Genomic DNA, 24,502 nt, shown 5'->3' with positions numbered 1-24,502 from the left:
GATGCACATTGCGTGCATTTAACTATCGTTCGTTCATTCGTTCGTTCGTTCGTTCATTCGTTCGTTCGTTCGTTCGCTCGTTCGTTCGTTCATTCGTTCGTTCGTTCGTTTATTCGACGAGAGCGACGTTATGTGTCTCTTCGTGTTGCTTCACGCGACAGGTGAACGCACCATTAAGGTCAACCGCGTCGCAAGTTTCCCGAGCAGGGTGCAATAAACCATAGAAGAATGAGGATGAGTGAGAAAGGTGAGGAAAAGGGAAGATGGAAGAGGTTGACTATCCGGTCTCCGAGAGAGTTTTCCACGCTAATGTACTCCTTCTTTCCCGTACCTTTTTTTCCTCAGAATCAACAACAACGTCAACAAAATAAAAGAAAAAAAGAAGAAGAAGAAGAAAAAAGATAAAAGAATAGATATTGACCATATGCTCTTACCTTTTACATTTTCTCTCATACCACGTCATTCTCACTCTTTTCCTCATAATTAAATTGTCCTTTTAGATTGGCTTATAATCGATAACAGAAGAAAAAAAAGTATTGATTATATATTCACCTTGTCTTTTTTTTTTTCCCCATTTTCTCATTCTCGTAATTCTCATATCTTTCCTTCGCATTTAAATTATCTTGTTGAACAATTTAACAGATTTGAAGGAAGTAATTAAGTGTATTAAGCAATAGTACTCTGTAATACTTAACAGTCAAATTAGGCTCAGATACCAGTTCCATTAGGGTCTACAAATAAGAAGGGACGAGAGTGTAAAGGGGCTCTTGCGAGGAACTTGTTAAAACGTGATAACTCTATCAACATGTAAATCTAATTTAGTAACGGCACTCCCTACAGTTGCGACATCAAACGCCCATTTACCATCGTCAAATTCATCGATTCGAAGAGACATCCTTTCTTATTTCATTCACTTATGTGAAATTTTACACTTGAATTATTCTTCGAGATAGTTTATCTATTCTTATACGATCATCGTACACATCGTCATTATATTATTCATCTAATGAAATTTTAATTTATATATACACGTCTCTTTATAAAGAGAGATAAAAATTGTTCAATTATACGATTAATATGAATATAAATTTAATTTAATAATATAATACGTTTGTATACGTTTTAATTTGATTATCGTTTACATCGTTACTATACTTTTTATGTAATCAGATTTAATTAATATACATATTTTTCTTTTTTCAAACAATTAATTGTTCAACTCGAGCATAACTCGAATTAATTTTGATATATAAAAATCAGAATGATTATTATATCGCTTCTTTTCTCATTTAATTTCAGTGCCAATTACTACGATAGAAGGTGTGGTCGGAAATAAAGTGCAGCTACCGTGCGATATACATGCGCCCAACGACGACAACGTCAACATGGTGCTCTGGTTCAAGGAAGATGGGGGTGATCCGATTTATAGGTAAATCACGTATACGAACGACGTATCGTTCATCGCACCGTAATAAGTAAATCATTTTATTATAACGCCTCGACGGGAAAATCTCGTCTTTACGTTTATACTTCAGAGAATAAAGCTAGAAATCCGATAGATGGAATTGTATTACGTAGGAGAACTATTCGAACGATTTTCATTCGAATCACGTCGATAGTTCCTTCTTCGAGATCGCCTAACTTCATCTCTTTCTCTCTTTCCTTTTCTCTCTTTCTCTCTCTCTCTCTCTCTCTCTCTCTCTCTCTCTCTCTTTCTCTATCGTTTTCTTTCATCGATTCAATGATAATGGGAAAGTTCTCTCGTTTCGACATGCACGTTCGACGTCCCAACTTTGTCCTACGTTTTATTGAAAAAAACGGTAGGAGAAAAAAGAATGGAAATTCTCATCGCTTTGGGTTATCCCGTTCACGGATCTACATCTTTCGCATCGAGAAGCCGAGCATCGAATTTGTAAGAACGAAAAGGAAAGAAAATAAGAATGATAAGAATGTCGATGCCATCGCGTTAAGTAAAAATTTCTTTCTTTTCTATCTATAAAAATCGTCGATTGTTTAGTTTTACATATTGAGATTTATCCAATGTGCAGAATATAATGTAAATATAATATTATTTACAATATTACTATAATATATTCGATTTAAAATTTGTCGGAGACAATAAGGACTTGATCTCTTATTAAATTCATCATCAATTTTATATATATATATATATATATATATATATATATAAAATGTATCATAATGTGTCATGATAAAATCACACATATAAAATAACATTTACAGGAGTGAAAAGGGTGAATGTAAAGAGATAACAAAGTAAGGGGATGAAACACGTAACCAAGACTCGCATCAACTCTTGTAAAGTCAGTTTAATCTTTACTACGACAAGAAAGTTTAAATTTAAAGGCGACCTCGCGAATTCGTACATTTTCTCTAGGAGATTCCACTCCTGTCATGGGCCCACCCACTTTCCTAAGCCGTCTTCCTTCTCGTGGCGACGCAGTAAAATATTTATTGTGCGACATCCTATTCGCTTATCGTACGTGCCACAGACTGTTACGCGAAGATCCTTTTCGCTTCTCTTTCTCGTAGCAAACGTCTTTCCTATTTTTCGTCTATTTCTTCCTTCTTCTTGTATTCTTTCTCTATTGTTCATTCGTTCATTCGGCTTTTCCAAAAGTGTGAAACTTTAAACGAAAGTTTTACACGACGAATCCTTTCATGAATCGAATACAAATTTTTTCGAACATAACTAAAATATATTCCAAAAGCGTACAACTATTCTCGATATATTTTTATATGAAAACACGGATTTCAACGCGTATAATCTTGTTTCGTTTAAATTCAAATATAATGTAACTTATAAAATAATCATTTAAAGATTTACAATATTAATATTTAATTTGATCATTCTAAATGGTTACGTTCACTTTGGAAAACATCCCCTGAAATAAATCCCTATATTATTTATTATTAAAAATAAATATCGTTTAGAAATGTACATTAATATATACACAAAAAAGGGTTCATTATTTATTTAGCATTACTCAATCTCTCTGGTAACATTCTGAAGTAGCAAAAGAGAAATATCATTGCACGAATAATTACGATTTGGCAACGAACTGTGGAAAATAAAAATGGTATAAGTCAGTCTACCTTTGTTCCGTCGAAACGAAGCTTTCGCATATATCTCCCCTACGCTCATCTCATTAAGCATGTATATATACTATATTATATACTTGCTTATTCACAAGCTAGTTGATTTAATAATTTCATCGTATCCCATTCAAAGAGACAGAGTATTATTATTATTCTTATTATTACTACTAAACTTTGATTATTTTTGTTATTATTATTATTGTTATTATTATTATTTTCTTTTATATTCGAAATATAACGAAAGAAATATATGCAAGTAAATTATCTTCTTTATCTTCTTCTTTCTATTTCTGACAAAAATTTGAATAATCAATTCTATCTCATTTCATCATCTTCGTTTGCTTTCCGTATCATCTCGTTTGGCACAAGTACTGAGTCTTGTAAACGATCGTGTTAGGCACATATGCCACGCTTAAGGGTTATCCATTTCTGAGAGGCGATTGACTCATTAGCGCGAGAGAACGAACTAATGAGCCATTAATTTGAACGCGATAAATCAGTTGCCTGCCCGCAATGACTACGCTCCTTCCCTCTCTCTGTCTCAATCTCTCTCTCTCTCTCTCTCTCTCTCTCTCTCTCTTTCTCTCTCTGCCTCTCTCTCTCTCTGTCTGTCTGTTTGCAATACATACATATAGGCATATGATAGCTTACATAAAGTTATTCATGGAAGCTCCAATGAAACGTTAATGCGAGGATGATTCGTATATACTGTGCAAATAAACTACAGGATGTTTCAAAATAACTGTGACAATAGTTTCGAATCTTTCAACTTTATGATATATTAACGAATTTTTATTGTATTCTTTTTTCTGTTTTTTTTTTCTATTTTCTTTTTTTTTTTTTTTATGAATTAATAACACAAATAGAAAAATCATATTTTATAATACATGTTAACAAAGACCATCTTTATATTTAATACAAACGTCAATAAAGATACTTTTTTAAATTTACGACGATAAGAAGTAAAAATATTTTAGATTAATTATTTGAAATAGAAGATCTTTTGCACTTATGCATTATGAAAATAGATATTGGATTCTTTATAAGGATTAGATACTTACACATGGAGTAAAATCTGTGCAAAGAATTGTTTCTTCGGAGATTTTAGATAAAAGTACTTGATCCTCAAACTTTCTTGATCTCAATACTATTCAAAATACGTTACAGTGGAACAAACTTAAAAAGACTTTGGAAAAGGCTTAGCGTTAAACAACCGTGGAAGAGTATGCGAGCATCGTCGGAAACTTTAAAAAGCTTCTTGATGCTTTTATTAGATTGTAAAGTTGATCGTTTTAAATACGTGCTGTAAAATATAATTTTTTATTTGTGTTATTGATTACAAAAAAAAAAAAAAAAAAAAAAAAGAAAGAAAAAAAAAGAGAGAGAGAGAGAAAAAAAAAAGAAAATAATTAAAATTCTTTGGTTATACATGAATCTACAAGTTCTACAATTATTGTCATTTTGTATCATCCTGTATGCATCTACGATCGATATTTCGAAGTACCGAGCAAACCGTGATAATAGCTTCAAAGGTATTTCCTTGTTTATTCGTCAGAATTTTTTTCTCTTTAATTTATCTTCTTTTTTTTTTTTATTTTTTTTTTTTTTCTTTCTTTCCTTTCTACGCCAGGATTCGCATATTACTTTTTAATGGAACTTCGTGTAACGTCGCACTATTCGTATATCCCCAAGGACAGGTATAGAGAGTGGAAAGAGAGACTAGAGAGAAATGTAGTGGGTGACATCGATGTAAATAAAAAATGCCAGGTATGTGACACTTTCATGTTTTCCATGTACAACGATAATAACGACGGTCGTTGTGTTCTAAAGATAATGCGTTAGCGAAGATAAATGCACGCTAAGGTGCGAAAATAAGAATAGACGTGTTATACATAACGCAGTTCATTATATTGTAAATAATTTATCGTTATTCCTTCAATATTTTCTTTTATATAATATTAATATCGATCGATTCTTTTTTTTTTCTTTTTCTTTTTTTTTTTTTTATTGTTTTTTGCAATAATACAAATTTAAAAATAATTTTAGAAACCGCAAAGATAACCACTTTAAACTATTTAAAATACCATATTTTCCGTGGAAACTATCTCAAAACTCTTAGCGATCTATATCCGATTCTATTCGAAATCCATTTGATTCTATTCGATGGCCAAAAAGTTTCAAGATATTTCACTCACTCCGATTCGCGCCTTACTCGGTGTCGTTTTCTCGGCTGAGATCTAAAAGTGCTCATGCTCCTTCGAAAGAAAAGGAAAAGGGGAAAATCGTTGGAAAAAAGATAAAAAGTCGTTGGTAACAACATTCTTTTTCTTGCCATTGAAAGAGAGAAAGATATAAACGGAGAGAAAAGAGAGAAAAAGAGAACGAAAGAAAAATACGTTTCTTGGCTGTCACGTTTAGGTCAAATCCAGCAGGATTGTTTTAACCTTCCTATCCTTCGTATCTATTACTCTCTCCCTCTCTCTCTCTCTCTCTCTTTCTCTCTCTATTTCTTTCTCCTCTTTGAAAGATCTCGAGGGTTTTGTTAAAATATCTTGGCAATAAAGCGGCGAAAGTTCAGAATACTCGAACGAACGTGCCAAATGCGGTGACTCGACGTTGCCACAACCGCAAGCCTGTCGAACTTGTCGAACAGCCACTGAATAGGGCCAAGTATAATCCTACGAAACAAGTAGAGGAAGAAGAAGAAGAAGAAGAAGAAGAAGAAGAAGAAGAAGAGGAGGAATAAATGGCCTGTCATTATTATTTTCTTTTAATCTCACCCGCTTATTCGGGACTTGCTCTTTCCTTTTTTTCTTGTTCTTTTTTTTTTTTTTGTTTTTTCTTCATAGCACGATTCGTCAGGTTCTCGCATGTTTCATAATAGTTGTGGTTTATAACGCGAAAATTCGATTTGCACGTTTTCACGTGACACATTTCATTCATTTCTTGATTATCATCTATTATATTATAGTATTATATATATATATATATATATATATATATATATATATTTAAAACTTATTTGAACTAGTAATATATTTTTAATAAAAACGAAGAAAGAAGTAAGAACACAGAACATTTAGAAACGAACGTCGCTTGATTATTCGATCCTTTATGATTAGACTCGCGATATCTTGCCTAATGAGAGAAAGCTCGAGCCTCTCTTTCTCTCTCTTTCTTTCTATCTCTCAAAGCGTTCTCTCTCTCTCTCTCTCTCTATCTATCTCTCAAAGCGTTCTCTTAATGAAATCCTCTTTAATTAATTTTACTTCTTTCTGTAATATACTAATACGATTTTCCGATCTTAACGTTATTACCATTGAAAATATTAGAATAAAATTGAATAGTCAAATGTGCGCATACACACACAAATACACACACACACACGCTAACGTACATTGACACATTGTCGATTTAACATGACGATTTTCTTCTCTTTAGCATATCAATAAAATGATCGAGGAATAACTCTGATAAAATAAGTTCCTAATAAATAATATTTCCTTTCTATCGTATATTTAAACGTTGATGAAGAACCCGAGAGACGACGGGAGAAAATCGTTTTCAGAGCGTTATCGTTTCCGTTTTGAGAGTCATACTTGTTGTCGAACGAGGAACAAAGAGAAAGGGAAAAAAAGAGAAAGAAAGAGAGAGAGGAGAGAGAAAGAAAGAGAGAATCGTTCGCGAAGATAGTTCCACGTTGCAACGAGAGTCTTTGCGAAGTGCGAAGTGGAAGAATTAAATCATATTTCATCGTCAATGCTGCGGAAGCGAGTGGAGTCGTGCCACTGGGATATCTTTGGGAATACTCAGTCACGAGCGGAAATCTGAACTCTCTTGCAGTCGTAGAACGCAATTTAACTTTTAGTCGGTCGCTCGTTCGCTCGCGAGGAACCACGTTGCCTCGCACTCACTCTCTCTTTCTTCCTCTCTCTTCCTCTCTCTCTCTCTCTCTCCTCTTTCCTCGTAATCTCCCGTTCTCTTGTTCAATCTTCTTTCTCTGTCTATTTATCTATCTCCCTCTTTCTCTCTCTCTCTCTCTCTCTCTCTCTCTCTCTCTCTTTTTCTTTCTCCCTCTCTCATTCTCTCTTTCTCTTGATCTTTCCCACTTTCTCAGCTGAACTGGATGCTTAATATGCGATCATGCAGGGAGGATGGCTCCCAGGTGAGAAACTAGGTATACCCCACGTAGGCTACCATCTACTTGAATTACAATTCACGTATGGTACCTTTCTTCCTCTAAGATTCTTCTCTCTTATTCTTTGTCTCTTTATTCCTTTTTTTTTCTTTTCTTTTTCTATGTTAAAATGATCATCAAAGATTAAATGTTCTTGATTAAAGATGTTTAACCTATTTGAAGGCTAGAACATTTTTGAATCGTTAGCTCTATTATAAACCGGATTGCACGTATCAAAAAGTTGTTATACGTGTATCCCGTCGTGTTCCAATTACGATAGAATTACGTGACGATTCGATACGCCATAAGACGCATTAGGTACAATGATTATCCGTACGTCCTTCGTGAATTCCTTTCGTAATTCTTTCGTCGGTCGGACATCTTTTAATCTGGTTGAACGAACGACCATGATGGCCCGTGAAATCACATTCTTTAATGTTCCTTAATTCCAAAGATTGTGAAGCGGATATACTTAGGTAATTCGTACTTTCAAAGTATAGAAGCAATAAAGTAGGCGTGTATCGAACCAATAAAGATTATTTTTTGAGAATATTTTCGCTGGAAGGAATAACGTATAATAATAATATTATGATCGCTTACAGCTTTGACGTACGCGGTCGTCGACAATTCAACAATGCTCAACTTTGGTCATCGCCAACGGCATTGGGATCAAGAGCTTTTTTTATCACGGCTACGAATCCGGCACATCTCAGCATCGATCGCCTCGAGGCCAAGGACGAAGGAATCTATCGATGTATGGTGGATTTTAAGAACACTCCAACTGAAAATCAAAAGATGAACTTGACCGTAATTGGTAAGTACTTTATCGTTCGGGAGAAAAAAATTAATTAGCTCGAAACCTTTGATTTGCAGCTACTTGGAAGAAGATATCTTTCGACTCGTTGATCGTATTGACGTTATAACTATATAACGAAACGTTAGTATAGTATCATTATAAACATCAAACGTCACATATATACATTCTCTTTCATTAATTTTATTAGTATATTGAGATTCACTTGGATAAATATCTCAATTTGTTTGAATATAATTGAATAATTTTTTATCGTTATACTTTTTTTTTTTTTTTTTTTTTTTTTTTTAACTTTATACAAGTTTAATATGCATGTTACATAGACGTATAGAATAGCCGGTAGTCGCGCAACCACTTTTTTGGTACCTTTTTATCTCCTCGATAAATCCCCCGTGCTCTTTTTACAACAAAAGCGTTTTCTATGAATTTTAATTTTAAAGCACTTCTACCTCGACCCACCCGTTAATAAATTCTTTTGAACTTTATACGAGATAATGTGAGATCTTAAGCTTTCGTCGACAGAAAGAGAGAGAAAGAGAGAGAAAATACACGAGATCATAAATAATGTCGCATAAGCTAAAACTCGCATCTTTCTCTTTGGCTAGAATGTCATAAAAACGTTTTATTACAAAATTAAAGATGAAAGAAAAGAGGATATAAGACATAAATATATACTTAGAAACTAACACATATTTCTTTTCTTTTCTTTTTTTTTTTTTTGTTTTTTTTTTTTTATCCTATTGGATAATACATTCGTTTGGATTAAAACAACGCTTTGTCAGATCAGATACAATGGTTTCATTGTTTACAAAGTTGAACGAAGTTTACATATATACGATCGTATATTAATTAAAAAAAATCTTACATCTTTGTACAGATATTTGAAAATATTTCTATGAAAACTTATTAGAAGTGATCACTTTTATCGATGATAATTATATATGACGTAGACTTTTTTTTCCTGAGAACGCAATCCCTTCAGCCAACTTGAATGCCAGAGGTGGTCAGAAAGTGGCTTCTATATCGATACACTTTCGTGTAACAGGAGATCCCCTAATCCATAGCTTGTACAACTTATATGATTTCCACCCTAGTAGAAGATAATCTGAATACTATCAGGTGGAACGAGCTTTTCGCTTGTACGTTACAGTGCCTCCTTCGAAGCCCGAGATTCTGGACAGCACGACGAAGGACATATCGAGGATCAAGGAACCCTACAACGAGGATAGCGATGTGAAACTAATCTGCCAGGTTAGAGGTGGCAAGCCACCTCCAAAGCTGACGTGGTACCTCGACAACAACGTGATAGACGAGTCCTATAGCTACGACCGCGAGTTTGCGCTTACGGTTAACCACTTGTCGTACCCTAGAGTCGGCCGGCAACATCTCAACGCAAGGCTGATCTGTCAGGCCAGCAACACCAACTTGGTACCGCCACAGAGCAGGGTCCTCGTTCTCGACATGAATCGTAAGTCATCATTCTTTTTGTACTTTTTCTTTTTTCATTCTTTATTTCTGAGACCTTTCATAATCATTGCTTTCTCCCCATCTTGCTCATCCGTCTCTAAAGTCCACGAATGCTCTCGTTTCCTCGAAACTCTCTCTCTCTCTCTCTCTCTCTCCAACCATCTTCAACCGTTTCACCCTCAGCTTTATATCCGTTGAATCTCTCTCTCTCTTTTTCTCTTTCTGAAAAGAACCACAGTTTCCTCACCTTCTTCCTCCCTCCTCATCCCCTCCCCCCTCCCTCCCTCTCTCTCTCTCTATCTCTCTTCTCGCATTCTCAGAACTTTCGTGACCCACTTGACGTGACTTGGTGATAATTTTCTCCCTGTCACGTAGGCGAAAGAGAAGAATTCCGCGAGCTTGAACGAACTCATCTCTAGTCAAGGAAAGAGACGGTGGTGGCGATCTTTGAGAAAATTTTAATAAAGCCGCACGAAGATCTTTCGGATCTCTCTTTCCCTCTATGCATACATACATATACTCATATTTTTTATGCTTTCTCAAGCGTCATCATTAACTTTCCCAAAGTGAGGAGGAAAGGTTTTTTCTTGGAAATGTAAAAAAAAAAAAACAAAAAAAAGAAAAAAAAAGAACTTAAACTTTTTCAATCATTTTCATTCTCAGTACGGTTTTAGTAAAGCGTGCCGCGAAAGCCTTTTCAGGTGGTTCCGTTTCAGGGAAGACACGTTCACACGGTGAACCTATTAGTCGTTCGTTCGAGATTAACCAACGGAGATAACGGTAACGCCTCTTGTAAGACGGATCAGAGGATCGCGTGCAAGCGTGCTTCACCTTCCTTCGATTCCGTGCTCGTATACGAGCTCTTGGCGTGCGACAGCACCAGAGAGACTCAACGGTACTGACTTCCAAAAGCTTTGTCGTTGTTGCGTCGCCAGCTAGCTTAGAAGAACGACGACGTTGATGATGCTTGGTGCTCCTCGTCGTAACACGTGTGCGTGTCCTTTTGCACCATGTTTCTTGGCTAGTGTGTTCGACTTTTGTAACTCTAGAAACGTCGTTTTTCTCACAAAGCACAAAGGTCAATTTAGAATAGCTATTCTGTCACGGAACATAAAAATAGACTTTTTAATCCATTAAGTGATGAAAGAGAGATTAGCTTTTCGTTCTTCGTTCTAAAATCTGTGACAAATCACGATAGTGTTTTATATGAAAATTTCATTGGAAATAAGAACCATCAATGATGTTTTTATATATTACTTTTTTTTTATATACGACTTGATAAATGATTATCCTATCTGAGATCAAAAGAATTTAATGATGTAGCTGAAGAAAAGGTTTTTAATTTTAACAAACGTTTTTCTTAAGTGTAGATATATCACGAAATGATCCCAATGATAGTGTCACAACGAAGTACTTGAAAGGTTAGAGATATTAGGGTGAATAAGAGAAGCAGCAGGAGGGTTGAACTGACTTCTTCTCTCCCCTGTTACACTCTTTAAGGGTGCCGATAGCGCTAATGTAAACACGCGTATAACCATTAAGGAGTAGTACTAGTCTACTACTCCTGGCCAACATTAAATTCACGCTTGGTTGATCGTGATCGAACGTTAAGTACACACAAGGACACACAGAGGAACAACTTTGCGTGTAAATTCCCAAGACTTGATATACTGCATTTATACCACCCTTATTCTCTCTCTCTCTCTCTCTCTCTCTTGCTTTTACTTCTCAATGAAGCGAAACAGCAAGAGCTTTCGCATTGGAAGAATCATGAGAAGGAGCGCGATTACGAGTATATCCGTGGGCTAGGAGGCACAAATTAGGTCTTATCTCTTGGGTATTACTGAGACTCAAGGGTGTGAGAGTTTCACCATGTCTAAAAGTCGATTCACACTTAGGTTAGGGTAGCCGAAATGCGAGGTAAAATTTCATCGGATAGAAACGAGGTATTTCGATCGAATCGTTCACATTTGTGGATTACTCCAATCGCAATATCAACCTAAATTCTTACTTCAATTGGATAAATGTTATTTTTGTCCGAATAAAAGATTTCTCTTTTCTGAGAGAGAAGCGTGAAATATTCTTTAAAAAGTCACTCTTTCCGTATATAAAAGAAAATAAATCTTGTCGCTTAAGATAAAATACGATAGATAAAAATTTTAACACTTTAATTAATTAATCGTTTGACCAATTTAACTTTTAATTAAAAAAAAAAAGAAATTATATATATATATATATATATATAATATATATAGGGGTTGGTAAAATTAATGCTGAAACAATGCTTGCACATATAACATAGAAGAGGATTATTGGGAATATCTTGAACGGAACTCGACTAATCTTCATTAGTAGGATAGAAGCCGACAGGACATTATTCATGAGCGACATTATACGGTGGCTTTCGTCGAACGGACGGTAGAATGGCTGCAATGGCGGAAGAGCGAAGCAGAAGCGCAGCTTTTCCTCGGTTTCGCGATGAAGGAGCAAACGGTGGTTGGTTTAGCTTCAACGGCTCGTCCCTAGTGCCGTTGCTAATTCATGTCCGCTCGATCTCTCATTGTTTATATACGTGGCACGTCCACGAAAGCGGGCGTACACGCTCGTGCCTTGATGTTTATTCGCGCGCGGTGATGCGCGTCGAGTCTGTTCAACGAGCGATGATTAATAACCATGGTCGACGCGTTGACCGATCATCCGAGCATCCATTTTGGACGTACCCTGTCCTATCGTTCGTCTCGTTTTGCGATCAACGCCGAAATGAATCTCCTTTTCCTTTTACACTTTTCATGTTTCATTTTTCTTTTTTTCTCTTATCGAATCGAACTTATTCGAAAGAAAATATGTCTTTTAATCTTTCCAGCCAATAATTATGTGTTAATATTTATCATAATAATATGTTTATATGTATCGATATATACATTCATGAAAACACGACATATATATATATATATATATATATATATATATATATATATATTCTTATAAATCAAAAAGTTCTTATTATTAAATTATTTGAGAAACTCTTTTTTTTTTATTTAAAAACAATTGACTACTAAGCGGATAGAATTTTTGGATAAATCTAATATATATTTCGTTGTATATTTAGTGTTTATAACTTTCATTATAAGTGATGGACGTAATTGAATTTATCTATGGTCATTAGCGTTTAGTCAGCTTAATCGAAAAGGCGAAGGTGATTAAAACTTTGCTATCGGACGAGGATCTTCACTGATCAATATCATTGTCTTTTAGATGATCGTTGGATAAATATTTAAATAAATATTTAAAATGTATTTAATACGAGAAGGGAAAAATTATTTTTATACAATCTGTTATGTCACAATTAATTTCAATAAATACATTCTGCGATCTATTTAATTGACCATTGTTAAGCAAACAATAATAGCCGTTATTAAATTCTTGATACTTGAAACTTGATTAAGAAATGGTTTATTTGTGCCCGGCAAATCTTTGCTTTTTTTTTTTTTTCATTTTGTTCTAGATAAAAAAATCAGTTTATATCTTCATCGTATTTCATAATGTTTTAATTTTCTTCGTGTAATAAATGTATCCGGAGTACTTAATGTGGTTCAATAACGAGGTATGCGGAATGTAATATACCAATCTGATTATATATTATAGTATCGATTCGCGCACGCAAAGATCGCGTGTAATTCGATCGTTTCAAGCATTGTAGTTTATGTAGAGTCCCGAAATAAAGAGAATTCAAGATGGTAGCTATTTTCGATGTACGAAAAATCTATCGAAAACGGCGGTGATATCGAGCGAGCAGTCGAATCGAAATTCAACGAGACATCCGACAAATCCGAAAGTCACAAGTCGTTCGACTTCCATTGCGAGACCGTAACTCAATGCGAATCGATAACCGTGACAGATCGTTTCATTCTAACTCGTATCTCTATCTCTTTCTTCCTTTTTCCTTCTTGTTGTTTCGTTCTCACGTAGGTACACTCAATCGATCCAGAATCGTCCGGAACAAAGTAAGGATAAGTCTCGAACAGTTTAATACCTACGAGTACTTCCACTTCATCCTCGATAATTCGCACAAAACTCTTTGTTTGATCCAGGAGTATCGTCCACTCACAAACTTCCACGTAACTCGTTTTACAAACTATCCTAAGCTCTTAGAACATCAGAATCGTGTTTTCTCTAAAAGTAATCGAAAGATACGAAAGATAAACGTTCGTAATTCTACCTGTACAATTTAATAAATTATTATACATAAAAGATCTAAGGCAATCAATTAGTATATGTAATTATAGCAAGTATATGAAAGTACGTACGATGAAATTTCTCTATGCATATGTGCGTAAGCTCGATACGCTTTTGTTTACAAAGTGCTCATACATAATAAAACATATGCTGAAAGACAAAAGTTAAAAAAATATACTGCAATGTTTTCAGATTTTTTTTTCAGTATTTCCTGCGTAAATGGTCCACGGTTGTTTAATAAAAATTAACAAGGATGTTGCTAAATAATTATGTTCGTGCATTAATATTATTTATTTAGAAGCTTGATATTACCGGGAAAAATTAAAAGGAGATAATTTTAATCGCAATTGAAAACTATAACATATTTTGATTTTTAACAATAGTACAAATATTATTTTAAAAAACGTTCGTGAATGAATAGATTTAAACGACGTAACGATCTATTCGTCTTTTAAACATAAAAATGTGAATAGGATGTATGCGGATTTTTGGTTGGGATTTATCTGTGTTCATAAGAATGATCTTAATATTTAAATTGTATATTTGTATGTTTTTGAATTGAAAGAGATTTATATTAATATATTAGATTAGTTTTCGAGCATATTCTTAAAATTACGAATCTGCCCTTTAACCTCAACGAATAAGTTCGATAACAAAACGTCTAAATTATGAAACAGTTTATCGTGGCACGAACTTGTGAAATGTGTCAAAGTAGTAGCGTGACGCACGATATCCATATTTTCTCTTTTTCGTTTTTCTTCCATTCTTTTTTTTTTTTTTTCTTTTTCGTTGAACTTCAGCACACGTATAGAATATAATACTTGAAGAAGAAAGGATGAAGGTGCAAATGAAGGGTCTCGCGTGTAATTCGAAAAGAAAATGGAGGTGAAACCTAGACTCATCGAGCTCGTAACGCGTTCAATTTCGAAAGGGAAGAAGAGACGATTTTCAAATAGAAATGGTCGCGATGCTCGCTAGGTGCACGCTGACTCGTCCGCTAATAAATTTCCAGCGAGCGTATAAATTAAGAGAAGGTAAAGAAAGAGGAGAACGGTATGACACGGTAGAATGGAACAAAGATAGAAGATGAGAAAGAGCGACGTCAGCATCGCAAATCGCCATGGCAGATGGACGTAACTACCCTCTCAACGTCGGCCTCGCGTATAACTCGCATCCTCTCGAGACATGAGAAAAGTCTTCTTGCATACTTTAGATACGTCACTTTCACGTTTCCCACAATTTAGTTAATACTTATTTCCACATTCATTTATTTACTTAGAAATGATAACGTACACTTTCATGTCAAATTATGAGATATAATTATAAAATATAATTTATACTGGTAATAATTATAATATTATTATTAAAATTAGTAACTGATAAAAGATGATAAGTACGATTCAATTTTATCGGTGAATTAAAGAAAAAAAAAAAGTCAATTGTATTATTGATATAATAGTTGTAAGTGCATTTCTGATTTATACAATTAAGGTATACAATGTAAACGAAGTTACAAAGGAAAAGAGAGAGAGAGAGAGAGAGAGAGAGAGAGAAAGAAAGAGAAAGGATAGAATAAAGGAATAAGTGGACAGTGTATGGAGAGAAACCACGAGGTGAGACAAGGTGAACCAATTCCGGAGAAGTGGCTACTGGCTAATGGCAATTAGGGTCGTACGAGTGGCTAGTTGTGGCAGCGCATAAGCATGGTCTGGAATTTAGGAGGCCCACCACTCGACTGCCGGTGTGGTATTACGAATGATCGGCATTCGCTAGCTCGTCTATTCCTGTGAGATCGATGCGAGTGACTAAATTCCTTTCAAGTTCCTTCACGTACCATAATCTTCCTACAAAGTTATATGCGCGCGTTTACGATGTACACGATAATGATACTGAAAATCGAACGTATAGAACCGTATGCATCCAAAGAAAAAAAAAAAAATGAAAAAAAGAAAAGATTAATTAAATTAAAATAAGAAAACAAATTATCAAGAATAAATATTACGAAATGGATAAAATAACATGTAGACATATAAGATTCGAAGGAACGAAAGGAAAAGAATTTAAAGCTGAAGATCAAAGTAAAGATTCTCGATAGGATAAAGAATGAAGGAGGAATAGAGATAGATGAACTAAAGGTGAACTTTCTTGATGGAGCAAAAAGAAATAATTAAGAGAAGGAGATCGTGGAGCATGGAATTAAAAGGAGTCATTCATTTAACGTAAGTATATCTAATACTTAGTTACGACGAAGCGGCTCGCTTTCTCGCCCATCATCCTTTTACCCTCTTTTACCCTCCTTCATATTCCCTTACTTTCGCTCAAGCATATAGCAGTAGTTCATTTAACTAGGCCGTAATCGTCTCGAAGTAGTATTCTTATTGCCAAGGGCAATAGGGAAACCTTGTATATATTATTCCTCTAAAGTGTCATGTTATGCAAACTTTATCGATAATCCTTTATAATTTCGACGATGATTATATCGACCGTGATTATGAAAATGGACCGTTCTATGTACATGAATTATAATCTATAAAATCATTGATTTTCTTTTGGAGAAATAACTTTTATATATAATATTTTTATATTTAACAAATTGTTTATAAGAAATTGTTAAATAATTATTATTAATATGACGCAAAAGTGAAGAAAAATATCAACCTTCTATATTTTTGAAATATATGAAAATGAATTAATAAAAATATTTATTACTAATTGTTTATAATAAATTGTATTATAATGATATAATAAGAAGATATGACAAAGTCTATCCTTTTGTTCAATCTTTTTAAAACTTTTAGTTTTGGAGATATTTCCATATTGATGAGTACAAATAAAGTACGGATATAGGATTTGTATAATCATTTTAAAAAAATGCATTGACATCGTGATCTACATTTTTGATCTATATTTTTGTATCTCACAGCTAAATATAAAATAAATACTTTTTCATTATTACTATAATATTGGATAAATATAAATTATAAATGACAATATTTTAAAAGGCGATATCTTCGAAACAAAAAGTCGTAAAGATATGAATCAAAAGCCATTTTATAAAAGAAAATATTCTCTTTTTATTTGTGCACTCAGATATTATCGATATAATAAGATCAATTTCATCGATCTCATATAGGAACGTATTTTGTAAATAGATATATATATATTATACATATTTAACAAACTTCGAAAGCTTACTTTCTCGAAATTTAATCTTTCCATACTTTTATATAGGATTTCTGAATAATGACATAACTGTAAAAACGAAGGACATTTTTTTTTTTTTTTAAACGACGCCATCGCTTTTAATAGTAATGAAAGGTACAAAATACGTCTTTATGTCGTCTACAATAAAAGGAAAAAGCAATTTGACGTTTTGTCCAAATAACTCGCAATTTCCACGGATAAGCGTTCGGTATTACGAAGAAGAGGGAGAAAGAGAAAGAGAAAGAGAGAGGATTGAACGGGATTAGTTCGAAAGCGAGGCGATTCATCTAACTTTGTTAAAGTTGTACCGTTCGCTCTTCGCAAAATTTCCCGTTTACAAGGAAGCTCGAAAGTAGTTAACTGAGAACAATATATATTTCGTGGCGTTGCGTCCCGCGATAATGCCCGTTTATTAAGAACTTTTGCGATAACTCCTTTTTCACGTTTGTTTACCTTCGAGCTGTTTCTCCTCCTCGCGAAGAAGGTCGGTGGTAAAAATAAAAAAAAAAAAAACGAGACTACACTCCCTTAGTATCTATTATAATAAAACAATTACTAAATTGCATTTCAAATTTCACTTGTCAATAAATATAATCCCAGTTTGTAATTAATAAAGAAGAAGAAGAAGAAGAAAAAAAAAAAAGAAAGAAAAAAAAGAAAAAGGTGACGATTAAACTCAAGCGTATGAATTAAATATCGTTTTATTGGAAAATATTTGGACAAATGTTTGCAATAAATTGTCGTTTGTAATAAAGCGATCACTATGTTTTCATTTCTTCTATCCTTCTGTTATGTTTAGTGAGTTAGTCATGGTTATATTTAGTGGTTTAGTCACGTTTAAGACGTAGGAGAGTCAATTTCGTGCCAAAAGTAAATTTTAATGATAAATCTTAACCTTTGTTTTGTTTCTTATCAAACTCTTCCTATTGAATAACGTATAATTTTATCAATTTCATTCTAATTAAAATAAAAATGTTAAACAGAATTAATATTAATTGTATAAATATTCAATACGTATAATACGTGATTCTATATATATATATATATATATAAAAGAATTTAAGGGATCAATCGATTGTGAACACTAACAAATTCTATCGTATAAAGTATATATAATGTTTCATTTGCAGTGAAGCCGATGCATGTTCAGATATTAACGAAAGAGGAACGAGTTTCGGCAGAGAAGAACTACAAGGTGGAATGTACAACGACCGGATCAAGACCTACAGCGGTAATTACCTGGTGGAAAGCGAATAGACCGATTAAGAAGATGGCACAAAGTGTAAGTCCTCCTTTTTCTTTTTTTTTTTTTTTTCAATCCACCTTATAGTTTTATGAAAGTTTGATGAAATCGGAATGGCTCGTCGTTTTGTAATAATCATAGTCGCTCGATTTTGTTCAAAACAATACTTTCGAGCTCCGTAAATGCGACTCATCTTAACTCTTTCTTTCTCTCTCTCTCTCTTTCTGTCTTTTTCTTTCTCTTCGCTCAACAAAGTTCGAAAGTTCATCCTCATCTTCTATCTTCCTTTCTAGTTTTCAAGACGATTTTCTACCACATCCTTCGTCTCCTCCTCCTCCTCCTCCTCCTCCTCCTCCTCCTCCTAACCTTTTTCTTCCCTCTTTCTTCAATGTGTTGATCTCTCGAGTGTTAGACTCGTGAGGAAGTTGTTTTTCGTTTTTATTAAGGTGTCCCACCAACTCGATATAGTCGTTTCAAGCGTTGAATCGCGAAAACGGTTAGAGGAGAGGAGGAAGTAAAGGACGAGGAAAATTCTTGAAACCACCGGCGTCCTCTAAAATTCTTTATACTTTTCAGGGATTCCAAGCAAAGTTCGGGCGACTGCGGTTATTTCGTTTTACTCTCAACAACCTCCTTTTCCTTCTTCGTCTTTTATCCATCCAAGTTCTTTTTCTTTTTTACCTTTTTTACTTCTACTTCGTTTTCTGACCTTTGAAGTTCGACTTGAACTCGCCTTCTCGCGCTAGGTGACAGAGAAGAACGCGAAAATTCGCAAGTTATCCTGCGGATTCCTTCTTTAAGGACGAACTTTCTTGTTGCGTCTATTTTCTTCTTTCATTTTTGTTTTCTCTCTCACCCTTTCTCTCTCTCTCTCTTTCTCTCTCTCTCTCTCTCTCTCTCTCTCTCTCTCTCTCTTTCTCTTTCTCTCTTTCTTTCAATTTTCCATTTCGTATTTATTAGTATATTTGCCATGTTTACTTCGTAATTAACTTCAACGTAAATGAGAAATTGTAAAGTTTATCTATTGTTTTTCATCTGTCATTATACTCGATTATTATCTTAGAAGCACGAACGTAATTCAAAATTTTATTCGATACGTCCGTGCGACTATCTTGCAAGAAATTATAGCGTATTACGTATCCGCTCTGTTATTACGAAATCTTAACTCGCATAATGAGGTGTAAAATTGCATCACGCGAGATCCTCGTCGATTTTCCAAGAGAAGCTAGCAATGGCAGCGTGCAAAGCGTTCGCCATCTAATTCGTTGTAAGTCGTTTATTCTTCCATCGGCATTGAGTATTATTTCTACGTAAAGAAACTTCCATAATATCCATCGTTCTTTCCGTAGATAATAGTAAAATCGTATTAAGCACAAAAATGTTTAGAATTATGTGACATTAATTTTAAATTTTTCCCATGAAAATCCTAATCGAAATTTAATAATATTCTTATAACAGTAATTTTCTAAATAAATATAAATACTATTTTATTTTGATGATACCATACGTCGTATATGAATTGAGAAGAGAGAGAGAGAGAGAGAGAGAGAGAGAGAGAGAGAGAGAGAAAGAGACGATGACGTTCTCAATGGGTTCTATCGGTAAATATCTATCGTATCGCTTTGAGACAAATCGAAAGTTCAGCACTGTACTAGTTTACAAAAGGAGGGAAAAAAAAGAGAAACAAGACTAACCTAAAAGGAGATAGGTGGTGGAGAGGATAGGTGAAAGACAGGTGTAGAGAGAGAAAGAGAGTGGTACACGACATTCATCCTGACGAACCATTACTTCCATTCATCGCGTTCTCTATGTATGCAGATACGTAGCCTTTCCCCGATATTCATGCCCGTCGGCGCTATCATTAAAATGACATCGTGGAAAACGAAGGAGAGAAAAAGTGAGAGAGAAAGAGAAAGAGAGAGAGAGAGAGAAAGAGAGAGAGAGAAAGATAGATAGATAGATAGATAAAAAGCGAAATAGAAAGGGAGTAAAGTCAGCGACCTGTCCCTACTATATCTCCCTTTTTCGTATTGTATTCATTTTCAATCCTTTTCATCGTAAATATCGAGAGAAAATTCTCATTGCATTCGCGAGTACGTATGTTGCGATCTCCAAGTCGATGTTTTTCTGTTTCTTCTATTTCTTTTTTTTTTCTTTTTTCCTTTTTTTTTTTCTTATCAATCGAAATTAACATTGATATTCACAAGATAGGACGGTCTTTCAAGAAAAATCGATCATTCCATTGAAAAACGTTGTATGATATCGTATTTTTTATATATATCCAATTACATTGCAGTATCCTATGGACAATAATCATACTATGAGCATTCTGAGCTTCGTACCGAGTATCGATGACGACGGAAAGTATCTAACTTGCCGTGCTGAGAACCCGTTGATTCCCGACAGTGCTATGGAAGACAAGTGGCGATTGGAGGTGCACTATCAACCGGTGGTGACTTTGAGGATGGGAGAGACACTTAATCCAGATGACATCAAAGAGGGTGACGACGTGTACTTTGAGTGCATAGTGAAAGCGAATCCTAAAGTGTACAAACTCGCTTGGTTCAAAGACGTAAGTACAAACTGTAACATCATGAACGTTATCGTTTTCTAAGGCTTTGACAGGATACGAACAAGAACTATTCATTTCAGACATTGGTCGTTTGAAATAATTCTATTGTTCGTTCATGTCGTCGAACTAAGTATTGTTCTCTTTGGATTTTGCAAAAGTGAAAATTGACACGAAGAAATACAAATTATACGAGATTTCCGATCTTTTCTGTTCTACGCGCACAACAACAACAAAAAAATAGCAATTTTTTTTAACTTATATTTTTCTTTAAAAAAATATTCTAAAAATTGTTATTTGCGACACAAATAGGCAGGAATTAAATAAAAGTCGATACAATATTTGATCTTTTTATTTATTTTATTTTATTTATTTATTTATTTATTTATTTCTTTTTTTTTTAAATTTCGAAGGTGCGATATTAACTTCACGAACATTTTTCGTTCTATTAATTTCATTTTTTAATTTTTCCTTTTACTTTATCTTAATCGAATGAATTCCACGTTTTATTCCTTAGGGAATTCAATTTCTCGGAAATCGAAGAGAATCTCGTTTGTGGCGAATGGTTTGTTAGACCCATTTTTTACTTTCTCAGGAAAGAGCCAAGCTTTTGTAGTTGTAAAATTGATTAATTTTCCCGTCCGCGGCCATTGGTTAACTCAAAGGGCATACTAACTCTTGCTACTTCTGTGCTTTTAGGGTAAAGAGTTGAAGAACAATGCCACAGCCGGCGTCATTCTCAGCGACCACTCGTTGGTGCTTCGAGGCTTAACTCGACATTCTGCCGGCGACTATACCTGTCTAGCCGCAAATAGCGAGGGCAAGACCGCTAGTAATCCTGTGACCCTTCAAATAATGTGTGAGTCGATTGAAGCTTTATTATTTTACGTATCGATAGATAACTACCCATGGCAATTTTTACAAAATATCTCGATTTCTATGCATGAAAAAGAATGTGTTATCTCGAACGTAGATAAAAAAAAAAAAAAAAAAAAAAAAAAAATTGATTTTCAAAATGGCTGATTTCAAAAGTCGATTTTTAAAATGGCACAGAGAAGAGATGATTTTTATCTCGGGTATGGATAATCTCCTCTAATTCGAAAGTTTTATTTCTTCGCAGATATCATCGATCTTAATTAATTCGAATAATTCGATGAGTTTAGTTAGTTAGAAAATATTTCAAATTCATTATTAAACAAGCTTAACCAATAAAGAAATTGAATAATTATTATACGAGTAATTCTATGAAATATGGTAAATGTAATAAAGAGAAGGAAATATTTAAATCTTATCAACAACAAACGCTCAATCAAATGTAATCAATTTACAAACGATCAAGTTACACGGTTAACCATAAATATTTTCATGTTGGTACAAACAGAATATTCATTTTATTTCGTCATGTAACACTCTCGAGCAATTACGGTTAAGGCGTTCGCCGTCGTTGGGAAAGCATTTCTCTAATTTGGCCATTCTCACCGAACGCCTCGACTCCTCGTTAATTACTTAATCGATGGCAAGCAACTCACCGGGAGAGTGTGCGTCGAGGAAACGAGAAGAGAGACTCCACGTTAGCATGTGTGTATATGTGTGAAAGAGAAAGAGAGAGAAAGAGAAAGAGAGAAAGAAAGAGAGAGAGAGAGAGAGAGAGAGAAAGAGAAAGAGAGAGAAAGAGACAAAGAGGGAGAAAAAGAGAGAAAGGGAGAGAGAGAGAGAGAGAGAGAGAGACAGAGTGAGAGTATAGCCGAGGGAATAGGAAAGGCCAAAGGGTCACCGGAGAATGGGAGAAAGACGGCTAGGAGGATGGGTACGAAGATAGGGTGGATAGTTTTCTCTGAAACACAGAGCGGGTTATTCTATTAGAATGGTAGGTGGCCTCGGTGGTAGCTCGGCGTATCTGCATCTTGTAAATGACCTAAGAGGGAAGGAAGGACTGCGATGCATATTCAATGTATGGAAAGCGTAGCTGAATATTCATGTGTGGGTGAAGGTAGTCTGGCAATGTGCTAAGCTAGGACAGGGTCGGTGTGATGTGAGAGAAGAGAGTCAGAGAGAGAAAGAGAAAGAGAGAGAGAGAGAGAGAGAGAGAGTGGCAGACAGAGATAGTCCAACACCTATATCGTTACTTTTCAACCCCTTCAACGCTGATATCAATTTCGATCGCCCTTCGATCATTATCTGTGCGTGTTTACGCCCTAGGTCGACCTTGTCTGCATTAGCAATCTTATCGCGTGACATCATCGCGGAAATAATAACGCGAAAAGAGTCCTAAATAGATTTCTAATCTTGAATGTTTTATTATAAGTTTATCGTAAATAGTATAGGATATGAAAGATATACATAAATGAAGTTTTGAAATAATATCAAATAAATAATAATATATTTAATTTAATACATTTTCACATTACTTTTTACGTAATTATTAATACAATGTTATATTACTCAATACGATCTAATACTAATATTATCGGATAAGAAATTATAAATACTTATAAGATAATTATAATATTTTAACTGATCTCACATTAGAGTCATGCACCAGTGCTAATTTATATCTGAATATCTATCATTGTATTACTCATTTCATATGATAATCTCAAAAATAATATCTAAATATTATTATTACATTTATTATTATTATTTTTTTCTTTATCTTACAATAGGATATTTTTTATATGTCAGATCGAAGTGGCTAATAATTTAAATAAAAAAAAAAAAATTTAATTCACTGATTAGTTTATATAAAATATTTATTTGTATATACGATTTAAAATTCGAATGGTGTTCATTCATTACGATGTTCACCGTGATCAAATGAATGAAATATTTAAGATCAAGCTTAAAGTGAGTCGATATTTGATTAGATCGGTAAAGTTGTTTCTCCTTCATCAGTGAAGATGGAAACGTGAACGGTCTTGCGACATGCTTGATCTCCTACCAGTGCTGTCAATTTCTCTTATTAGCAATTAATATCACTAGGAAGATCAAATGCGCCAGATTGAAAGCGTCACCCTACCGTGCCCCATATATATATATATATATATATATATATATATATATATATATGAACCATCGTTTATACATATATATATATATATGTGTGTGTGTGTGTGTGTGTGTGTATAATACGTATATACATACGTATTCGCGATCCTCGGCTTCTCCGCTAACGTAAATCATGTTCCTGCCATTTGGGACTTCCGTATGCCGTGGCCTATCGCAAATACCGATGTCAAGGGAATTTCCTATTAGACGATCGATCGAACGAACCCGCCAGCTTCGATGCTTCTTCTTCCGTTTGATGGCATTCGATCTTATTGCGAATCTCAAGTACGAATTATTTTCATCAAGTTGAACGTTTTTGCGCATAAAACAAATAAGTCTTTTCCGAAGCTTGATCTTATTAATTTCTTGACATAATACTTTAATTCAAGAATCAGTTAATAGGTATAATGCATTTAAAAATATACACATACACACACACACACACACACACACACATATAAATATATTAGTTACTTTGTCTTCAAATCATTATGAATGTAATCAAAGAAATGTAGTTAAAAGAATTGTTAAGTGCCCTTCAAAACTTTTGTCCCAATTAATTGAGCCACGAGCTTCACGTCAGGATCTAAGTCAGTACAAAGCAATTTGCGCTTACGTGAGAAACGT

General features: G+C 34.3%; 1 protein-coding gene across 3 annotated transcripts in view; it reads left to right on the top strand.

The window, feature by feature from the left end:
• Nucleotides 1-24,502, top strand: part of LOC118443274 (neural cell adhesion molecule 1-B) — a 112,044-nt gene that overhangs the window by 71,561 nt on the left and 15,981 nt on the right. For all 3 annotated transcript variants that reach the window (XM_035870009.2, XM_035870008.2, XM_035870003.2), the window contains exons 2-7: nucleotides 1,300-1,429; nucleotides 7,900-8,111; nucleotides 9,262-9,579; nucleotides 18,149-18,300; nucleotides 20,558-20,833; nucleotides 21,530-21,689. In XM_035870009.2, the coding sequence (XP_035725902.1) occupies nucleotides 1,300-1,429; nucleotides 7,900-8,111; nucleotides 9,262-9,579; nucleotides 18,149-18,300; nucleotides 20,558-20,833; nucleotides 21,530-21,689 (1,248 nt within the window). The remainder of the gene's footprint in view (nucleotides 1-1,299; nucleotides 1,430-7,899; nucleotides 8,112-9,261; nucleotides 9,580-18,148; nucleotides 18,301-20,557; nucleotides 20,834-21,529; nucleotides 21,690-24,502) is intronic.

Source organism: Vespa mandarinia, chromosome 9 (assembly GCF_050613455.1).
Source record: "Vespa mandarinia isolate Hongniang chromosome 9, ASM5061345v1, whole genome shotgun sequence".
Taxonomy (NCBI): Eukaryota; Metazoa; Arthropoda; class Insecta; order Hymenoptera; family Vespidae; genus Vespa; species Vespa mandarinia.
The sequence above is the reverse complement of the archived record's forward strand: the minus strand, read 5'-3'. Positions and strand labels throughout refer to the sequence as shown.